Source organism: Geotrypetes seraphini, chromosome 3 (assembly GCF_902459505.1).
Source record: "Geotrypetes seraphini chromosome 3, aGeoSer1.1, whole genome shotgun sequence".
NCBI lineage: Eukaryota > Metazoa > Chordata > Amphibia > Gymnophiona > Dermophiidae > Geotrypetes > Geotrypetes seraphini.
In genome coordinates this window covers 326,617,830-326,641,394 of record NC_047086.1, presented here as the reverse complement: position 1 = coordinate 326,641,394, position 23,565 = coordinate 326,617,830, and the positions used below count along the sequence as shown (strand labels likewise).

The 23,565-nt window shown below is 41.2% G+C and overlaps 1 protein-coding gene across 1 annotated transcript in view; it reads right to left on the bottom strand.

Moving 5' to 3' along the window:
• The window catches only part of LOC117358164 (bifunctional protein GlmU-like), a 143,852-nt gene that overhangs the window by 52,237 nt on the left and 68,050 nt on the right, over nucleotides 1–23,565 (bottom strand). Inside the window, exon 2 of the mRNA XM_033939763.1 lies at nucleotides 8,511–8,582. Coding sequence (XP_033795654.1) covers nucleotides 8,511–8,582 — 72 coding nt within the window. The remainder of the gene's footprint in view (nucleotides 1–8,510; nucleotides 8,583–23,565) is intronic.

Sequence of the window (23,565 nt, the reverse complement as noted above, 5' to 3'; positions counted from 1 at the left end):
AGCGATTAGAAAAAGAGGAAACATAACAAAGCAATCGTAGGGTCAAACTTGTTTACAATAACAATTTAGGGCCAAATACGGGTACATACAGAGTGTGCTGTAGTAGGATACAATTAAGTTTAAGAGAGGGGGGGAACCCAGCATATTAGCTGGGAAAAAAAAGGGGGGGGGCGGAAAAAAAGAGGAAGAGGAGAGGGGGGGGTGAGATGGGGGAAGGGGGCGTTAAGGGATAGGTCTGTTGCAAAGAAGGGTTTGATCTGTTTTCTAAGGTGGAGAAGGGGAAACGTTATGGCGGAAGAGGGGAGCGTAAGGGATTTGGTCCGTTAAAAAGTAGAGTTTTGAGCTTTTTTCTGAAGGGGGGGTATGAAGAGCAGTCAAGTATGATTTGGGCGAGCCATGAATTTAGTTTGGCCGCTTGAAAAGAGAAGGTTCGTTCGAAGAATCTTTTAAGATGGCACGATTTCAGTGAGGGAAAAGCGAACAAAGTTGATCTGCGGGAGCTCTTCTTATTATAGTTCAGGTTGAAGTGGGGGTAAAGATAGGCTGGTGACATACCAGATACGGTTTTGTAGCAGATGCAAGAAAACTTAAATAGAACTCTGGATTCGAATGGCAGCCAGTGCAACTTGTTGTAGAAAGGGGATATGTGTTCCCATTTCTTCAGGCCAAAGATAAGGCGGATGGCAGTATTTTGGACCAGTCTCAGTTTCCTGGTGATTTTCTTGAAGGCGCCTAGATAAATGATGTTACAGTAGTCTAGGACACCCAGAATGGAAGATTGGACCAGCAGACGAAAGGAGGTGTCATCAAAGTATTTTTTAATGGTGCGGAGTTTCCAGAGTACCGAGATGCTTTTTTTAAATACTAGGTCAGTGTGTTTCTCCAGAGTGAGATGCTTGTCTAAAGTGACTCCTAATATTTTTAATGATTGTTCAATACAGTAGTCAAGTCCATTGATGGTTATCGTAGTTTCCTTAATTTTGTCGTTTGGGGATACTAAGAGGAGTTTAGTTTTTTCTGGGTTTAGCTTTAGTCTAAATGCTGACATCCAAAGTTCGATCTGATTTAGGGTGAAGGATAGCGAGTTTAGAAACTCTGAGGTAAAGTAAGAGAGCGGAATGATTATTGTGATGTCGTCAGCGTAGATGAAAAATTTGAGCTTTAAGCTTTGTAGGAGATTTCCTAGGGAGACAAGGTAGATGTTAAATAGGGTGGGGGACAGGGGGGAGCCTTGTGGGACTCCACAAGGGTTGTCCCAGCTGTAGGAGGTAGTATCGTCCTTGAACACCTTGTAGGTTCTTGTTGTCAGGAATCCATGGAACCAATTGAGAACATGACCTGAGATTCCAATAGAAGTCAGACAGTCTAGTAGAGTGTCGTGGTCAACCAAGTCAAATGCGCTACTTAGATCGAGTTGCAATATTAGAGCACAAGAGCCTTGGCTGAATAGTTGATGAAGGTAGTCGAGCAGGGAAGCTAAAATTGTTTCGGTACTGTGACCTGACCGGAAGCCGGATTGATTGTCGTGCAAGATATTGTGTTTTTCTAAGTATGTGGTGAGTTCGGTGTTTACTATCCCTTCTGCTATTTTGGTAACCAGGGGGATATTGGCGATAGGTCTAAAGTTGGAAGCCATGTTAGAAGGCTCTTTAGTATTTTTCTTAATTGGTGTAATCATAATGTGCCCTTGTTCTACTGGGAACTTCCCCGAGGATAGTAGAGAGTTGATCCAAGTCAGCATTTTGGCCTTAAAATGGACTGGGGCCGATTTCATGACATTAGGGGGGCAGGTGTCCAGTCTGCAGTAGGAGTTGGCATACTTGTTGTAGTGCTTAGCACTTGGATGTCTTGCGGCAATAATTGAACACTTACCAAAGCATCCAAGATGCCATTTAGATGTCCGGAGCTAGACCTGTTTTAAAAGCGTCTAAAAGCCAAAAAGGTACCCAAACTGATCAGATCACTGGTTGGAGGGATGAAGGCATACCCCCACACACTTCCCCAGTGGTCATTTGACCCCCTCCCACACCCCAAAGATCTGAATGAAACAGTACACACCTGTCTCTATAACAGCAACTGGTATGGGAAAGCCTTGTATAGCAGGAAGCAGATGTCTAGAGTAACCTAGTGGGCAGTGTAGTGACCCATAGAGAGGGGGACCCAGGCCAATATCCTACTCTAACCACTACATTTATGGTGGAAAGTGTGAGTCCACTGCCATATAGGTGCCACCTGGAGCCATATGTGCTATTGGGCTGGTGGACAGGTGTGTATAGCAGGTTTTGGAAGAGTTTTGGAGGGCTCACCATACATTATAAAGGTGTTATGATAAGATGTACACTTGGCACACGTTATGTATATTTCACAGCAGTGCCCTCTAAGGTGCCCCATTGTTCTGCTGGCATGTTTGTGTGGTCAGAGTGGTATAAATGGTAGCCCCGCCTATGTCCAAATGGCTTGGTTTTGGAAGTTTTTGTTTTGAAAATGACCAAAAGGTTGGACGTCCTAAGGGCCAAAATGTCTAAACAGGCCATTTTTGAAAACCAAAAAGTTAGACATCTAGCAGTTTTGAAAATGGATATTTTCTCCACCCAATTTTTGGATGCACTTCTCAAGATGTCCAAATCGGACTTAGACACACTATTGAAAATGGCCCTCCACGTTTTATTGGAGATGTGCACAGAGTCCTCCTTCCAGTCACTGAAACAGAGGAAACAGAGGAAAAACAGAGGAAGTCTGACTTTTAAGAAAATCAGCTTATCCACCAAGTCTGAAGCTAGCTGTGAACAATGTGGACTCTTAGTATCTTTTGGTTCTGCTTTCCCTTCCTTCTAAAATGGCTCCAGTGCCTTCCTCCCAACCAGTGGCCACAACTCAAACAGTGTCTTATCCATTCAGTACGTTTAAATGTATGTAAATTGAAAATGCCCCATTCATCCAAAATTGAATAAACATCCCAAAGAGCATTCTGGACTCCTTTTACGAAGGTGCACTAGCGGTTTTAGCACATGCTACATTGCCGCGTGCGCTACACGCTAACGCCTCCATAGAGCTGGCGTTAGTATTTTCCATGTAGCGCGGGGTTAGCTCCCGCTAAAAATGCTAGCACACCTTCGTAAAAGGAGCCCTCTGTGTTTTGGTTATCAGTGCAAACATGAGGAAGAAAGATTAAAAATCCTGAAACTTTTCAACAGTCATACAACACAGTGTTCTTCAACCTTTTTACACCTATGGACCGGCGGAAATAAAATAATTATTTCATGGACCGGCAAACTACTAAGACTGAAATTTTTTAAAACCCTGATGCTCTGTCCCTGCAAGCTCGATCCCACAAACCATCTGATCCCATCTGTACAAGCCTCAAATAATTATGATTTTATATTGAACATATTTTATTAAAGTATAAAAATAAACAATATTCTGTACAATTGTCATTTTATATATACAAATAATACAGGGCAAGGATCAACAAAAACCTCGTCTCCCCTCCCCTTCACATATATCCCCTCTACTATCAAGAAAACTGAATAAGCCAAATTATTACAAAATGCTACACAAATATCATGCTAACAGAATACCGCAGTCACACAAGGCAGGAATGGTGTTAGGGGGAGTGCAACTAGGGTAACTGTCCCCTGGTCAGACAGAGCCCTAAGTCAGCTGGAAGCTAAATAAGCACTGCCTGGGCTTTGCACTCTCCAGTTATGTCTACCATCAGCTCTAGCAGGATACATATTTCAAATCACAAGATAGAAATAAAATTATTTTTTTTCCACCTTTTGTTGTCTCTGGTTTCTGCTTTCATTGTCTTTTCACTCTCTTCCATCCAGCGTCTGCCCTCTGTCTCTTCAATCCAGCATCTGCCCCTTCCATCCACTGTCTGCCCTCTCCCCCTTCCATATGGTATCTGCCTTCTTTCTATGCCCCTCTCCCCTTTCCATCCAGCCTGTGCCCTCTCTCTCCTTTTTACATGATTCATTCTGCTCTCTTCATTTTTATCTCTCCTAAACCAGATCTAGTATCTTTGTCCTTCTCTCCTTATTTCTCATCTGACCTCCTTCCCAGCATCAATCTCTCTCTACTTTCTCATTCCTCTGTCTCTCCCCTTTCCCTCATCTGATCTCTGCATTTCATCCTGACTCCTTCCACTTCTCTAATCTCCTTGCCAGCTGTTTCCTTCCTATTTTCCTCCTCCCCTGTCCAGCAGTACCTCTTCTCCCTTTCCTCCTTCCCTTATCCAACAGTAACTCTCTTCCCTTCCCTTTCCTTTCTCCCCTGTCCAGCAGTACTCCCTTCCCCTCCCTTGTCCAGGAGTACCCCTTCCCTCCTTCCCTCTTTCCCTCTCCTGCAAATGTTTCCTCTCTTTAGGCTAGCGGCAGCTCTGTGTGCTTTTAACTTCAGCACACAGCTGCCCCTAAGCAGTAGTTTAGCTACGGTTTCATGAGGCAGCCTCAGGGCCTTTGGTAGGCCGGCCCACATCGCATCATCGAAGTGGGCCAGCCTAGCAAAGGCAATGAGGCTGTCTCATGAAACCACGGCTAAACTACTGCTTAGGGGCAGCTGTGTGCCGATGTTAAAAGCACACAGAGCTGCCGCTGCTGGTCTGGGGGTGCGGAAACAAAGGCAGGAGGCATACGCGGCAGGAGACCCGGCATACGTGGTGGAAGGCAGGAGTCCCGGTGAAGGCAGGAGTCCCAGCATAGCGACGGCAACAGGAAGTTGCAAGTCAGCTGACGCCGACACCTTTTGTTGCGGCAGGGATCTGAATCCTTCATGGACCGGCAAGATTTTTTTGTGGACCGGCACCGGTCTGCGGACCGGCAGTTGAAGAACACTGATATAACACCAAGTGGCCCTTCTACTAATGGGCATTAAGCCCTAATGAGCACTTAGCATGGGAAAAATAGGCTACCCCAAACACGTTAAAGCATTTTGTGATATTTTGCCTGTTTAGGCATGCTAAGCATGCATTAACTATTTTAAAAAATATATTTTTAAGAGGGGGCAGAGAGTGTATGTTCCCACAATATCCAGTTAGCGCTGCTAACTGGATAGTGCATGGTTAACACTAGTACTTACCACCGAAATAATTTACAGAAACACTGATGGATCACTCTTACACAACAAAATCTAGTGAAACTCCACTATACAATGCCATCTTTAGATTGGCAATAAAAATAATTTCCTCACACAAGCAGAATGTCATGTGTCTGTCTTGTATATTTTTCCTTTAAGATTGAATGTAGTTGTCTCCCGTTTAGGAAAAATATAATTACTTAGGTTAGGTGGAAAGCCAATTTCTCATAGTTTGTGAATAAGGGTTTCAATTAATTTCTAAAAAGATCAGAAGATGAAACCTAGATGATGAATCTTTGTGTTATGAAGTCTCCTGGTCACAGCTCAACTTCTCATACATGAGGAATTAAAAGAAATGCTATTTATTTATTTATTTTTCAAAATTTGACCATTCACCTTTCCATGACATACCAAGCAAATCGGGCAATTTCTCAAAGATTAGATCAGTAGTGAAATATTGTCTACTGCTAGATTTGCTGACCCATAAACATGGCACAAGTAACCTCCTAATGCTTCATTAATGAACAAACTACCAGGGCTATGGGTCATGGAGAAATTGTAGTACTTTATGAATCCATTAGGCTTCAATTCATGTTCTTAGGTAATGAATACATATACAGTACATTACACACACACACGGTATATAAATAAACAGAAAATGATGGCAGGTAAAGATGATATGGCCCATCCACTCTTCTCATCCATAACATCTACTAACTCTTCCTTTTCCTTAGAGATCCCACGTATTTGTCCCATGCTTGAGTCTCGTACAGTTTTCATTTGCTTCACCTCTGCTGGAAGGCTGTTCCAAGCACCAGGAGGAGAAAGTGTAGTGGATCCATAGGAATTAGCATGTACCATATCATATCATAAGTGGCACAGGTCAGTAGTTTTCACTGTTGTGCAATGACTGGGACTATTAGTCTCTGCTGGACCAGAGCCGGGTATCATAAGCCTTGTGCAGCAATGGCATCTGCATATTGAAACTTTTTCTTGGTGGAATGCAGCAGATAATACTTGCAGCTCTACTTTGCTCACTGGGTGCATGCAGGGAACCCTTAACATAAGAATACTCATACTGGGTCAGACCAGTCCATCTAGCCCAGTATCCTCTTTCTACAATGGCCAATCCAGGTCACAAATACCTGGCAAAAACCCAAATAGTAGCATTACTCCATGCTACCGACCCCAGGACAAGCATTGGCTTCCCTCATGTCTCAATAGCAGACTATGGATTTTTCCTCCAGGAACTTGTTCAAACCTTTTTAAACCCATCTATGTTAACCAATGTTACTACATCCTCTGGCAACACATTCCAGAGCTTAACTATTCTCTGCATGAAAAAATATTTCCTCCTATTGGTTTTAAAAGTATTTCTCTTCAACTTCATTGAGTGTCCCCTAGTCTTTGTAATTTTTTTTCCAGCCTGGATATAAATTTCCTACCCTAAATTTCCCACTTCCATAAAGAAGTATTTCCTTAGAATATTCCTCAGTCCATTCCCTTTCATCTTCATCCTATGCCCCCCTGAAGTGAAAATAGTGCAAAACAATGGAGATTTCACTGCAAAAGAGTGCCAAGCGGTGATGAAATATCTTTTCCTACAAGGAAACCCAGCCAAACAAATTTATGATGATATGTCAGTTACATTAGGGGATAAGTGCCATTGCTGTGGATTTAAGCTCTTTTTTCGTCGGCTCTGAAGCTGTGAAGTATTATCAGCATACAATATATTCCTGCCTGAAAGTGAGTGGGCATGCCTAGAAGTGGAGTTTTTCAGACCTGTGATGACAGTGGGTATACTGTGATACGGCTTTGTGCCGCTTGTATTTTCCCCTGCTTGCTTTGAGGTATTTTTCTTCACTTTTTAACATAAGCTGGGCTGCTTGTCTTTCTTTTTTTGGCAGAAGAGAGTTGCCTGTATCATTTTTTGTTATAGCGCATGAATCTCCCCTGCCTAGGCAAACAACATTATCAGTCTCTGTTTTAGAGCTGCCTATGTGTTAAAGGTGCTAGAATAATATGAACTGGATAACAGCAGCTTTGGATTGGAATTGCTGCCTGTTAGTACAGGTTCATGAAAACTAATATGCACTATTACTGAACATTAAACATCTTGAAAAAGGCAGTTGAAAACTCAACCTTTGGGTTTCCGGCAATTTCTAGAAAAGTGTAGTGCATGAGTCCCCAGGCAGGGCTTGGATCTCTGAATGATGGATTCACATTAATATGAGTGATATCAGAGGTTTCTGAAGCTCCTGATTTGGGTGGGAGAAAGTATTTTGGGTTATCTCCACCAATAGATCAGATTCCTACCAGCGTGGAGGATCTCACAATTAGGAAACAGTATATGTAAATAGTTTATTGTTTTTGTTCTGCAACCTTCTGTTTAAGAAGAGCCTCTCTCTGGTTACTACAACCATCTATGTGGTCTGGCATTATTGAGAAGAATACTTGCTCTGGCCTGCCCACCAGCAAATGTCTGGTCCCTAAAGCACGGTCCACCTAAAGAAGTAAATTGTAAGGATCGCTGCCTTATAGCCGGGTAACAAAGGGGACCATCCTTACACTAGAAAAGCAGTTCTACTGCTGTTTTATATATTCAGTCAATTATGTATAGAGGGTAGATTTTTATGAGCGATGTTTTATATTTGGCTTTTATTTAATTGTCAATGGATTTGATTGACCTTGTAGAAGCTTTTTGTAGGGTATAAGATTTTTAAATAAATAAAATGGCTCAGCCCTCTTACCTCATGCCTGCTACCCTCCTCTAGTTTGGCATCCTAGGCAAGAGCCTAGCTTGCCCGCCTTTATTGACAGTCTCACTAAGACTATGTGGCTTTTATGTCAAAACCTTTCTCTATATTTGTTGGCAAAGGTCAGCATTTATAAATCCAAAGGTTTTCAAAACTCACACATTTAGAAACTTCATTATAGATTAGCTTCCTGGAGAAAAATAAATTTATTTAATAACAAGGATATTTGAGCTATGCAGGTAAAAGCTTTAAAATGTTTTAAAGTTCAATATTTAAGGATTTGATTCTAAGATATATTTGTTAATATGAACTGAACTAAAAAAAAAAAATTAAAATTAAAATGGCTTTCAGTGGGTAATTATAACAATCTTCCTTGTCTAGTACTTGTGTAGCATAGCAATCAAAATTAGTAATGATATTTATATAGGACTCAAGATAGTAAGTAAGTCCACATTTTTGTTTTTCCTGAGAAAATTTTGAAGATACATAGCCAAACACTTTTGTAATCTACAGATTAATGAGTGAATCAAGAAGGGTAGAAACCTTGCAATTAAAATGTGTGTTTATATCCAGCATCAGTGTCACCAAATGATGCTCGTATTTCTAAAAATAGACTGGGGCCTAAGAATATATGTCATGAACAGATGGAAAGGAAAAGCCAGCTCCCCACCCCCTCACCTGCTTGCTGTTGTCTGGAAAGCAGGCCATGGAACACACAAGGAAGGCTGTCAGAAAAACATTCTTGAGTGCCTGCAAATCACAAAGCAGAACTGTCAGTCATGCTTACTGGATGAAATGTGACCCAAACAGACCAACAAAGTCCATCAGTAAAATGCCATTGTACGTCAGTGCCTGATAACAGTGTCTGGCCATGTGCTCTGCTACCACCACTTCCTAAAGCCAGTATGGGCTTTACTTTTCATCCGTACTCCTGGAGGAGGTTTTACTGGCATCTCCTTGACCACATGCAAGAATTTGGGAGGGCAGAGAAGGAGGATAAGATTTGTTATCTCTCCTTTGCATATTCCAAATGCCATGCACCATTTCTCTGTAGCTCTTTCACTACTTATGATGTGAAACCTTTATGGATGTAGTCATTTTTGCAATAAAAATCTCAACTAGGCTAGACTGCTAAATTTATTATCCTGGATAATTTTTTTACCCCTTTGCATAAACTGCATGAGGTATGTCTGTCCAATAAACGTTCACTGCTTTAGGCCTCAACTCTGAACAAGGAAGACAAAGGAATGTTTCTTGTAACATATAGAGCAAAGCAAAGTAATGGAGCTCACAAATAATATAAAATCATCTGAAAATAGGCCTTACCACTAGAGCCAAAATGCTTTTCATTTTTGTTCTGGGTTTTTTTTTAAGCCATCACAGCTTAATTTCAAACTACAGAAATAAAATGCCGACATCCCTCTTTGTAAAAAAAAAAAAAAAAAAAAAAGTCTTCTAGAAAGGAGGTCAATTTCTTTCAGGATTCCATTGTGTAAGGACAACACAGAGACAAACTGCCTGAATTTGAATGGTATCCCATCCACCTGAAATTTCCCTAACAGATTTAAATATTCACAATATTAGTACCTGGACTCTTGTATCACGTACTGCAAAATTCCACAAAAATAGGTATTTTAATTGTGCCACACAAGATATCTTTTCAAGTAAAAAATATGTCAAGCTCAAATCTATGAACAAGAAACGAAATATTTTTGAGAAACATGTGAAGACAAACTGATGATGTTCTGCCTGGTTTTACTCTTGAAGTAAAAGATAATCTAAACTGAGGAACAAAACAAGTGCTCATTTTTGTCCTTGTATGTCAAGGATTACTACTATTGAAAATAAGGGAGTTTATTATAGAGCTTGTCAATTTCTTTGCTTCTTAATCTCTTTCTTTCTATCTCTCAATGGCTTCCTCTTACGTTCTTTCCCACAGCAAGAGTAGTCTTTTTTTCTCTCTCCTTTTTAATACTTGCAAAGTTAAAAGGGCCAGCTCAGGCTGACCACCTGGATGCTGCAATGAAGCTTTCTCCCCGGCCTGGCTCCTTGCCAGTTGTCAGCTGTGCCATTGTCTGTGTCCAGCATAGTTAATTCCATGCACTTGGATTCTACTGGTTCTGTTTACAACAACCTCCCACCCCTCCTGTGTCCAATTCCAATTGTCCTCAACTTTCCTTGTTTAATACTGTTTTGCAAATTATTAAGCACTGGAAGTCCATTAATCACAGTTCATGTCCTGTGTAAGCCCACACAACGAAGGGAAAGAGGGGGGAAGGGAAGGCACGCTCAGATCCCTGAATGGGCTTGGACGGTGGTCCATTCAGATCCCTAACGAGATCATTACTGCTAACTAAATACAAACCTAACCTCGTGACCCTCTGGGAAATTACGTGGGCCCAGTGCAAGACATTAATATGTATCCCAACCCCTTCCCCCTTGCTCCCTTGATAGGCTAAAAACTAAAACCTGTGATCAAAAGGACTCTAATCACTGCTCTGATTGTAGTAAACCAAGCCTGACACAGAGCTCCCGGAGGCCTCAATAGCTACATCAGTGCCACCCCTGTAGCATGCACCCTTTGCCAGGCTCTACAGCAGCCAGCCAACTGCAAAGAGCACCAGCCTTTCACTATACTTGACACACTGTGTCTACTTTCTGGGACCACCTGGTAGGCTAATTTTAACATGACACCAGTTCAGCACTCCCACTTAGTCCTCAATTCTCCCACAGAGTCTAAAGGAATACTGGAATTCTTCTAACGCACTAGCCCAGTAAACAATCCCATTTAAAACTTGCTTTAGGGTCCATACAGCAATGGATTACTTCATTTTGCTCTTGCTCGGAAGAAACAGTTGGAGTTGGGTGGAAGCATGCAGAAAAAAAAAAAATTATTGCTTTCACCTCAACTTCACATTCTTTTCATGTTCATTGTCCATTCAGCATGACCAAGTAATCCCCATCACATCTTACATATTCATAGGGGAAGTAGCATGACTAATAAGCCTCTGTTTAGCCTCTTTTTAAAGTTATCAAGAGCCTGGAGAAATGTTTTGGCACCAGCCACTTTCTGTCCTGTCACCTGCATTCAGTGGAGGGGCAGAAGTTTTACTCTTGCTAAAAATATCATCAACGCCAAGGAGGGCAGCTCACATTACACTATGACATTACAGTATCAAACACATAGTCATGATAGAAATTTTTTTTTTTTTTTATGTGTTAAGAGTAATACTCAATAGATTGCTTTAAGTTAGAATGACCATCCCAGCGCCTATAATGGCAGTTGAGTGCACAACTGCTGCTACAGAAATTGTACAGTAAGTCAGCAATTATGCACCTAACTTTTGGCAAGAGCACTTATGCCCTGATTCTATAAATGGCACCTAGCTCCTAGGTGGCCACTGAGCACGGTTGTCAATCATCCGCTAGGCATCATTTATAGAATCGCACCTAGCAGCATCTAAGCATTCTTAAGCACGAGTAGGCTATAAAACCTTAGGCACACTGCCCATTTAGGCCAGGGTTTTCTTGACCTAAATCAGTGTGCATAAGGTAAAATAAAGCTGTATCAATCAGCTCATATCTTTGGCTACTGCTTTAAGAGTACACTAGACTCTCTGTTAACCGGAACTCAAGAAACCAGAACTCTCAAGCAACCTGACAAAAAAAATTAAAGAAATACTGTAATACTTTAAATAAAAATGAAAATAAATAAATTTCTGGCAGAAATATTAGTGGAAATTTGTCACGCCACACCTGAGTACGCCCATGCTTTGCCTACCACATGTCCGGTAGTTTGTCTGGAATGGTTTATGGTATGGCATAGTATGGAGTATAGTATTAGTTAGGCCTATTTTAAATAGTAACTCTCAAACAACCAGAAACTACATTTATCTGGCATCTACCAATCCCCATGGGTGCCGGTTAGCTGAGAGTCTACTGTATAAATAACACCAGGTATTTACAGCATGCCCCAATATCTTATTCTCTTAAACACAATGCTTAAGCTGTTCAAGCAGGATCTTCAGATGTGCCACCTATGTGGCTTTTTTCTTGTGCCAGTAGGATCTTACACGCACTCGCTATTGATCCGCTTCAATTGTTTTCTTTTACATTTTTTCTTTTATACAAATATCCTTGCACTCAACTGCCATTATAGGCGCTGGGATGGTCATTCTAACTTAAGGCAATCTATTGAGTATTACTCTTAACACATTAAAAAAAAAAATTTCTATCATGACTATGTGTTTGATACTGTATTATTCATGTATAAAGCATCTTATGCACTGTGTACTTAATAAATATTCGAATACTTGCACATCTGTATTTTTATATGCGTTAGTGCGGTAATGTCAGCCACCATGTTTCGCCAAAATGGCCGTTTGAAGGATATCCCTTGGCGATTCTTATAAGAGTGTTAAGTTTGATTCTTGTATGTTCAGAGGATATGCAATAATATGATTTCTTAAATTTTTTTGCCGGTGGATATCCTTGAAACAGCTATATACATGAATAATATAAGGATATTTATATAGAAGAAAAAATTTAAAAGAAAACAATTGAAGCGGATCAATGATGAGTGTGTGTAAAATTCTACTGGCACAAGAAAAAAGCCGCATAGGGGGCACATCTGAAGATCCTGTGTGAACAGCTTAAGCCTAACTTTAGGCATCTTATATAAAATCAGAGCCTAAATGCCAGCCAGATGGCTGGTGTAAGTGCTCATGCCTCACTAAAGGCACACATGAGGGGAAAGTGTGGCACAGTGGTTAAAAGCTACAGCCTTAGCACCCTGAGGTCATGGGTTCAAACCCACGCTGCTCCTTGTGACCATGGGAACGTCTCTTTATCCCTCCATTGCCCCAAGTACACTAGATAGATTGTGAGCCCACCAGGACAAATAGGGAAAAGTGCTTTAGTACCTGAATAAATTCATGCAAACCGTTCTGAGCTCCCTTGGGAGAACAGTATAGAAAATTGAATAATTAAATATACTGTATACACTAGTATTGTATAACCTGCGAACCTGCGCTCGAGAAGCGCAGAGAGAGAGGAGACATGATCGAGACGTTCAAGTATCTCACGGGCCGCATTGAGGCAGAGGAAGATATCTTCATTTTCAGGGCTCCCACGGCAACAAGAGGGCATCCGTGGAAAATCAGGGGCGGGAAACTGCGAGGTGACACCAGGAAATTCTTTTTTACTGAAAGGGTGGTTGATTGCTGGAATAGTCTTCCACTTCAGGTGATTGAGGCCAGCAGCGTGCCTGATTTTAAGACCAAATGGGATCGACACGTGGGATCTATTCACAGGGTAAAGGTAGGGGAGGGTCATTAGGGTGGGCCGACTGGATGGGCCGTGGCCCTTATCTGCTGTCTATTTCTATATTTCTAACCTAACTGCCTGACATACCCTGACCTATCCATGCACCTCCCAGGTCCAAAGCCCCCTTGGAGTTACAAGGTCTGGAATTTGAGTACACATCTTATAAAATATTGACTAAGGGCAGATATGATACAGACATTTAAATACTTGTCTTTGAGAGGCACAGTTTTAGAACTTCCCTCCAAGTTTGTGGACTATTTTCTGAAACCAGAAATGTGCAAAGCCAGATCTTATGTACAAGATACTACACGCTTTCTGAGATTGATTAAAACTGTGACAATACAACCTTCAGATTTATTAGTCACCACGGACTTGGAAGCTCTTTACAGCAACATCCCTAACAAGAAGCTTTGGAAATCGTCAATCAAGTGTTACATATGGCTTGTCGTTCGCATCGAGCTCCTGAAGAGTTTCTTACATCTTTCTCTACTTTGGTGTTAAAAAAGAACTATTTTGAATTTGATTGCATATTTTACTTGCAGAAACATGGTGTGGCCATGGGGCCAATCTGTATGTCACTCGTTTTGAGGACACTCATTTGTATAACTCTCCGTGGTTTTCCTACATTCATATATGGACCAGATACATCGAAGACATTTTTTTCATTTGGACCCATTCAGAATCAGGCCAGGTAGAATTCAAGAACTGGCTAAATTCTTTAGATGGGCATCTCAAGTTCACTATGGCACATAATAACAAAACTATCGCTTTTTTTAGATACTGTGGTCATTATGCCCGGGACTAAGTTATCAACCACAGTTTATCGTAAAGACACTGATTGCAACACATATCTGCATTATAGTAATTGCCATCCTACTAGATTGAAACAAGCCTTGCCGGTGAGTCAATTTCTTCGTATTCACCAAATATGTACCACTGACTTGGAGTTTAGAAAACAAGCCAGGTTGATGTCCATGCGTTTTCATCAAAGAGGTCAACACTGTGCTGCAGTATTGATCCATTTAGGGGGGATTCTGACTTAGAGGCGTTTGATTCATTATGAACGTAGATTATTCAAACTTACTATAGGAAATATCATTGCGAAAGCTTAAAGCACGCCGAATCTGTGTCTATAGGAAGTCTCCAACTATGTAAGCTAAAACTCCATTGAAATGAAGCAAAAACTACACTTAGACCAGCTTTTCCTACGCCTACATTTTCCACACTGTTTAGACGCCCTCTGTCGCCTAACTAGCGTCTATGTGTTGCCTATCCTTAACCACGCCCATGTTACGCCCACATCTACAAACTTAGACACGACTATTCCCTAAATCTGTGCCTATCTCGCATCTGTGCGCTAAGGACGCCTAACCGTCTAAGTTCCAATTAACACTTGTTAAGACCCTTAAATCGCTCATTACCCACTTAAATCAGACACCTAAAGCACGTCTAAAGTTAGGCGCACTATACAGAATCTATGCCTTAATGTCCTCAGACCTCCAGTTGTAGTTTATTCAAAATTTAAAGAACAATAAAAACACAAAATCGATACTATCCACATTTATCATGAATGGACCCGACACAGACTGTGTTTCAGCTGAACATGCCTTCCTCAGGGATCCAAGATGTTATGAACAAGTCTTTTATAAATGTGGAGAAGGATGAGGGGGCTCTGATAACCGAAATGCTTAAGTTTACATGTAAAATGCAAAATGGCAGTGCTGAGAGCAATATGACCCATACTACTTGAGAAATTACCATTTTCAAGGAAACAGTTTATCAATAATGTTAACCACGAAACAGCTTGGGAAGAAATATTACAAAAGATGTAAGAAGGAAAAGGATCTAAGACATAACCATTTTGTCTAAGTCTATTGCATAACTTCTTAAGCTGATTATCATTTACAGGTTCGAAAGTACACAAAGTTCTATCTACTGGTAAATTCTCTGGACTTTGTTCTCCGTAGATCAAATCATCATGATTCATATTGGTAAAAGAAGACCTTATAATCCTGATTTTGTCATTAAAAAACCCAGGTTATCAACAGTTGATCTATGAATCTCATGAGTCAAATTGCTCGCACCAGTAAGAGATTTCCATAATCCAAATAGAGCCAGCACTGTGAAATGACCCCCTCCCATGCCAACGAAAACAGCAGGAGGAATGCCCACTCCCTCCAGCCATGCTGAAACCCCCCTAAAAGAAAATTGGCAGGAGGGATGCCCACTCCCTCCTGCCAATGGATTCCCCCCCCCTATGGCAGCAAAGTGGCAGAAGGGATTTCCACTCCCTCCTGCTCACTTCCATGCCAGGTGCCCCCCAAACATTCTCTACCCTCCCCCTGATTGGCTTAGATTCCTCCCCCTTGTATCCTGGGATACAGAGGGAGGAGCTTAAGGCCCTAATCGGCTCAGATTCCTAAGGCCCTTCCCAAGGAGCAGAGCCTTAGGTGTCTGAGCCAATCAGGGCCTTAGGGCCCTCTCCATGCATCACATGATGCACCAGGGAGGGAAAGCCCCACTATTCTGGAACGATGAGCCTAAGAGCAAGATGAACGGAGCTTCTGTCCTGCTCCAATGTCTCTGAGAAGATACGGGGGTGTTCAGGAGTGGCAGGGGATGGCAGGGGATCTTCGATGGCAGGAGGGAGTGGGCAATTCATTTGCATGCAAACTTGATAGCGCATTGATCGCTGCTGGAGAATCAGCCAGAGAAGCGGCCAACAGTGATCCAGTCGGTATCTTTAGTGCATCTAGCACTAAACTTTCGCCTTCCAGGCTGCCAAACTGAACCCATGGCTAGCCCAAATTGTCCTTGAGGCCCCCTCCTACCTCGGGTTTAGAAAATCTCTCAAAACTCACCTATTCCATGGACAAGACACCTAACACCCCTCTCCAATGAACAACAATCTCCTCTTTTCCCAACCTACCCACCTCCACCCCCCCCCTGACCTACACTCCCCCCTCTCTCTCTAACTTCAACTACTTCCTTGCTCATAATATTGTTCAATTGTTTCGAACCACTTGTAATTCATTGCTTGCTTCTAATAGTTGTTCAATTGTTTTTAAACCACTTGTAATTTTTTTTTGATAAACAAATGTGAACCGCCTAGAACTCCTTGGGTAAGGCGGTATACAAAAATAAAGTTATTATTATTATTATATGAGGAAAGACTAGTTATGTCAAAATGAAGCAAGAATTTAATTAGAAAGTGAAGTTCTGCACATGATTTAGTTGAAACAAACACCTGGACTAAGTTATTTTGTTTAGAGTTGGCTGTTGCATAATGTTTTTGGACCCCTGTTCAAATACAAAAATTAGATAGTTCTAAGTCAAATAGATGCTGACACTGTCATCTCGACATAGGGGCAATGGATCATCTGCTCTTCTTTTGTCCTTTGATACTTAACTTTTGGCAATCTATTTGGGGTCAAATTAACAGAATACTGGAAGTTCCATTGACATTGATGTATGACGTAGTGCTGTTTGGTACGTTATTGAGAGCCAAGAGTCCAATAACTCCACATAACAATAGACTACTTTTTATCATGATGGGAGTTGCCATACAGTTTATTTTGAAAAATTGGGACAGGTTAAACTATAGTTTTTGGTGGGAATCCTTGTGCCAAACTTATAAATTTGAACGTATGAGTGCGATACAATTGAGACATTATAAGAAATTCAAGGAGGTTTGGGACCCATTGACAAAATTTTGTAAAGATTGATTACTAGTTTTCCCCGTTGATTATACACATCCAGGAATGGGGGGGGGAATATGTACTTAATTTATTTTCCAATTGTAATTTGCTTATCTTGGTCATTTGTATTACTCTTGATTGTCTTTATACTGTATGAAAGGGTGGGTGTTGGGGAGGGATATGTACTTATTATATGAATTGATGGAATTAAGTGCTGCTTTATTTTGTAAATTGTTTGATAATATGTTGCACTTGATGTTGGTTTTTAAAATGAATAAAGATTTGGGAAAAAAAGAAAAGAAAGTGAAGTACTGCACATGATTTAGTTGAAACAAACATCTGGACTAAGTTATTTGATTTAGAGTTGTCTGTTTCACATTTATTTTGAACTAAGTTTGTGAACTGTCTGGCAGGGAGTCATGCTGAAGCTTAGCTGATTACCATAGCAAAGCTGCACCTGAGTTACAGGATTAAATAACTGGGGAGAACATGCTTACCTTTTCTTTTCTAACATTGCTGTAAAGGTTAGACATTCAATCCCTGGTGCCCTAGCTCAGGGGTGTCAAACTCAATCACATTAAGGGGCCGAAATCTAAAAAAACAGGCTAAGTTGCGAGCTAGACCCCGCCCAGTCTCCACCCCAGACCCTGCCCCATAATAGTACTAATTATAACCATTTTTTCCATTCATTTTTCATATATACACACAAAATATAATCTTATTAACACATAATGGTTAGCCACAAAATTAAACTACACAAAGCACTCTGTATGTTTCTCAACATTCATTCCTACCAGAACGCAGATAACCCCTATGCAAAAACTAAAAGTACTAATATATAAAAAAGAAACCTTTAGATTCAAGACTCTGCATGCAGTACAACCCCCAGAGAAAAAGAAACAAATTTATTTCTTCCTGAGCAGTGCAAAAGATAAACAGCAGATTAAAATTCTCAAAATTGACGCAATTCAAGCACTAACTTGAAAATAAAATAATTCCCCCCTACCTTTGTTGTCTCTCTCCCTCCATGCTATGCCTCCCTCCGGTGGGTGTTTTACCTTCTGGCCATCTCCAACCTAGCCGTTTTATGCGGCCCACGGTCCGATGCCCCCTGGTGTTATCTTGTGGCCGGCTCCCTCTTCCACACAGCCGCAGTGTGCACGAAGCCGCATGCAGCGGTTCCTCATGCATCCTGCATCTCAACCAGAAGCCTTCTCTATGACATCACAACGTCAGAGGGAATGCTTCTGGAGGTGCGAGGAGCAGCTGCAGGCGGCTTCATGCATACTGCAGCTGTGAGGAGGAGGGAGCCAGCCACAAGATAACACTTGGGGCATTGGACCGTAGGCCACATAAAATGACCAGGTGGGCTGGATTCGGCCCAGAGGCCTTCAATTTGACACCTGTGCCCTAGCTAATGAAGACACTACTGAAAGGTACCAGAGGAACGCACTCTATCAGTAATCTGCAACAAGAGCTCTCAGCTTTTCAATCAAGTACATCTTATTCATTCTTACCAGCCATTGTTCTAGCTCCAGAGGTTGTACTTCTGTCCATTTCACTGCAAGTTTACACCTTGCCCCAATCACACACTGCCTAAATAACTTCCCTTGTGTCCCCTTCCACTTCAGGTCAACAAGCACCAATTTAGGGCGTAAAGCAATGCACCGTTTTTACCTGTTCCTGAATAATCTCACTCTAATGGAGTATTTAGGAAACTGCTGGTCTCCCTTAAGCAGACTCCTCACAGGACTGCCTTGAGACCTAGTAACAGTGCATTGTTACTGGAAGTAACTTCACCTCAGGGTATCAGTAAATCACCAAACACTGTTTTCATCCCCTCTATTGCCTTCTGACCTGTCACCAGGCTTCATGGATTATCCCTTTTTAACCTGCTTTTTACATTACCAACCTTCTTTTCACTAAGAACTATCTTTTCCTCAATACTTCCTCCCCCTTCCATTCAATCATACATCCATGCCTTACAGTTGCCTCTAAATTCAGTTCTATTTTTCTGAGTCCCACATTTACTGCTCCTGTGACCACTCCTGATATATCAATATAGCCTAGGCTGAGGAGATTCATACACTAAATCTCATATCCCCTGGTGCATTAATTTACCCTCAGGCTACATATGATATATCGTTGTGCACCTTGATTCTATGGCTGTTCCAAAGTACAGTTCCTAAAGCCTGTATTTTGGTCATCACTTTCTCTATGTCTCCAAAGCTATATAAACAGGCCACAATATCACATCCATTCCACGTCAGCCCAAGATCTCTGTAGGCTCTATTCACTTTCAGTTTGTTTCTTGCCTCCTCTGCAGAACTGTCCGTCACAACCAAGACATGCCATTTATACCAAGTCTCTAGCATTGCTATAGGCTTCTCTCACGAGGACTCCACAGATCCTGGTGTCATTTCTTCAGGACCGATTTTCTAGGTCCTCCAGATTACTAGCCAGGTCCCAGTTGGCTTCCTGCATCACCTGCATTGCCATTTTCAAAGCCACCACCCTCCCTTTCTGCTCCTCCTCTTTGCCTCATCCTACCAGGTCAGATCTTATCTCTACCATCATATCTTTTTATATTCTTAACTGATGTAAATTTGCGCTTCAATTCTACAAATCAGTTTTCTGTGTCAGCCCTTTTGATCACAGTCTTTGCCACCTTGAATATGTACCACCTGCCACTCTCCATTTCAGACCTGGTGTCTACTACCACGCAAAAGCTGTAGTATATGCCTTGCTGCTCATCTAGATTTCTGTAAGCTATGAAGTATGTTTTGGGTCAGCACTTTTTCTCCAGACCAATATTTATGTGCACCCCTCTCTCTACAACTTTTTCTCTGTTTTCCTCTGCTGATTGCCTGAACTGCAAAGTTTAAAACAGATGGATTTTCTTGCTCCCCACAGAGCATGTAGCTTATACATCCATATTCTTCAGTGATATCACTTCCTCCCTTTATTTTAAATGATTAATTTTATCAAATAAACCACTTGGACCAATGTATTCATAGGTGGTATATCAAATTGTACTTCAGCTTGAACTTATATCAGACATCTAGTTCTCCCTTCATGTGTTAGCATCAAGCCTTCTAACAATATATTCAGCCACCAAAACAAGTTAAAAAAATATGCAAACTAATAATTATGATAAACAACCTGGTGAACTAACCAGTGCAAAATTGGGCAGACTTGTTTGTAGGATGATAGAACAGCCACTGACTAGATCACTCTTGCACTCTGATGTCTCAAGGTCTACCACATAAAATTCATTCCATTTAAAATTGTTCAGCAGAAGCATCACAAGTCATGTTGATCTCAAGGCTTTTATTGTTACAGATTCTAGAAGAAACCCCAAAATTAGAATCTCGGACCTACTCCACATTACATACTTGTATAGCTCACAGGTTTAGAGAAAAGCCAAGATGCTAGGCTTGTACATGGTACATACATCTCATTTTAGATATTAAGGTGGCCAGCAAATAATAATTAGTATACTGAAGAACTTTTGCAGAAAATTCATGCTTCAATGGATTTTCATTATTTGCAGCTGTGCCTCTGGAATTTGCAAAATTTAATTGGGCAATTTAAAATAAGAAAGTGTTTAAAGTGACTAATTTTTATTATGGCAGTGATAACAGCTCTCCAACTACCTTTGTATAGTGACTACTGTATTTTAAAGATTGGGAAATAAGGCCTCTTTTTACTGTTATGTTTAAGAGGCAGGTTTAGTGAGCAGAGCTACTATGGCTGAGTAGTTTTAAAGCAGTGGTCTCAAACTCAAACCCTTTGCAGGGCCACATTTTGGATTTGTAGGTACTTGGAGGGCCTCTGAAAAAAATAGTTCATGTGTTATTAAATAATTGACAATTATGCATGAGGTAAAACTCTTTATAGTTTATAAATCTTTCCTTTTGGCTAAGTCTTAATAATAATATTGTCATTTATAGCTAAAGAGACATATGATCAAGAAACTGTTTTATTTTACTTTTGTGATTATGATAGACATACTGAGGGCCTCAAAATAGTACCTGGCGGGCCGCATGTGGCCCCCGGGCCGCGTGTTTGAGACCACTGTTTTAAAGCCACTAGGAAATAAACAAGGGCTAAGAGGTGTTGTAGTGTTTTGCTCTACTTGTGAATATGGGGGAAAAATGCTTCCAATGTCTTGAGTATAAGAAAGAAAACAGATGTATGAGCAAGGGATATGTATTAGCTTGCAATCTTGCCCTGCCAGCAGAAGCCCAAATCAAAACTCATTCAATAAATACTGTATTCAAGTGGCAAGCTAATTGGGTCTGATTCTATAAGTGGTGCCTGATGCGGCACACGCCTGGAAAACAGGCGCCTGCCGCTTGTCAATCACAAACAGGCGCTGCTTACAGAATCGTACCAGAAATGTAGGCCAGGGTTTTATGGGCCTACATTTCTAGCACCTAGGGTCCTTGTAGAATCTCAGTCAGTGGCATCTAGTGATGCCACAAGTCTGGTGCCCACTTCTGAACTTTGGCATCATTAGGCACCATGGACCCAGGCGCCAGTCCCAGAGAGCACCTAGCTGTGCCTAATTATGTAAAAATGTTTTAAATTGGTTTTTAATGGAGCAACCAATTATCATGGCACTTAAAAACAATTAACTTTAGACCCCACACACCCCAGTACAGTCAAGGGCATAGCCAACATTCAAACCACATTCATACTCCCCCACTCTTTTAAGGCTACATTTGTTACTTTTTGACTTACCAATTTCTCTGATTGTATTGTATTTCATGTATGTGTTCTCTCTACCACTTTCAATAAAAAGACATTTTAAAAAAACAATCAAACCCCCCCCCCCCCAAAACAAAACAATTAAAATACTGAAGTTAGGTGCCAGTAGGCAAGATCTAGGCAGCTGCCGGCACCTAAAGTTTGGTGACCTTTGCAAAATCAGGCCCATACTGACTAACTCACTAATTTGTTTATGTATTTATTTATTGGGATTTATTAAATGCAAATGTAAAGAGATTCACACAAGATCGTGTACAAGTAGAGTTCAACATAAAACTTGCACTGAAATTCAAACAGTAACATAGAAATATGATGGCAGATAGCAGAGATATAATACAATGTCAGCATAATACAGTACTTATGAAATAACTAATAAGCACATAGTAGAACATACAAATAACAGATATAACACTAATGCTGTTCTACAATACAGCTTATATAGACAAGGGGCCAAATTCAGATATCAGATGGGAACTAGATGGGTGATATAGAGTCCATTGGGATACACAGATGGGTGGCTAAACTCACAACAAGTGTTTTCTACAGTTAAACAAGATATAAGAAACTGATCTAAGGATCCAGAGAAGAGCTACTAAAATGGTTAAGGGGCTGGAGAAGTTGCCATACAGTGAGAGATTAGAGAAACTGGGCCTCTTCTTCCTTGAAAAAAGGAGACTGAGAAGGGACATGATCGAAACATTCAAGATAATGAAGGGAATAAACTTAGTAGATAAAGACAGGTTGTGCACCCTCTCTAAGGTAGAGAGAACGAGAGAGCACTCTCTAAAGTTAAAAGGGGATAGATTCCGTACAAACATAAGGAAGTTCTTCTTCACCCAGAGAGTGGTAGAAAACTGGAACGCTCTTCTGGAGGCTGTTATAGGGGAAAACACCTTCCAGGGATTCAAGACAGAGTTAGAAAAGTTCCTGCTGAACCAGAACGTATGCAGGTAAGGCTAAACTCAGTTAGGGCACTGGTCTTTGACCTAAGGGCACGATGGACCACTGGTCTGACCCAGCAGCGGGAATTCTTATGTTCTTTTGTTCTTACAGTATGTGTAGCAGGCTAGTCCAGGTGCAGAATGAGAGTATAGTCAATCACCCCCATGTATTAAGTTAATAATTGCCAACATTGGCATTGATCAATAGGCTTAATCAGTGCCAACACTGGCACTCCGCACTTCATAAATCAGCTTTAATTGGATTTATTTGGAAGTTGGGCACCTAAATTGAAAAACTCGATTCTATAAAAAGTAGGCACCTAGCCCCAAACGTCTACACTAGGTGAATGTGGTTATGGATGAATCATGGATTGTTGAGAGGTAGGGACGGAGAGAAATACTGGACACCATTGGTAGTTACAAGAAGGGGAGATGCTGGGCTTTGGGGTAGAGCTGGAGGATGGAGTTTGATTCCCCCCAAACAAAAAAAGAGTATTCTGCTGCCCCTGAACTCTCTCTCTCTTTCCCTTTCCCCTTTCCTTAGTACAGCTTCTCCCTCTTCTGTCCTCTCCCCCCCCCCCCATGGTTCAGTATTTCCCCCTCTCTTCCTTTCTCTACCTGTGCTTTAAACACCTTCCCCTCTTCTGCACTCCCTTAAAATCTCAGTCTGTGTCAGACCAAACGTCCATCAGGCCTAGTATCCTGTCTCTAACAATGACCAATCCAGGTCACAAATACCTAGCAGGATCCCAAAAGTATAAATACAGGATTCCAAGGAATCCCAGGAATAAGCAGTGGATTTTCCCCAAGTCCATCTTAATAATGGTTTATGGACTTTCTTTCCAGTGCTAGCAACAAAAGGATCAGTTTACTTTTTGCAAGTAAAGCATTTACGAATAGCAAACATTAAACATTAAGTGGCCGCAGGGCCTTGGCACTCAGGCAGAACCTTGCAGAGTGCCTGAATACCAAGCCTCCACAGTTCCTTAACTGGTC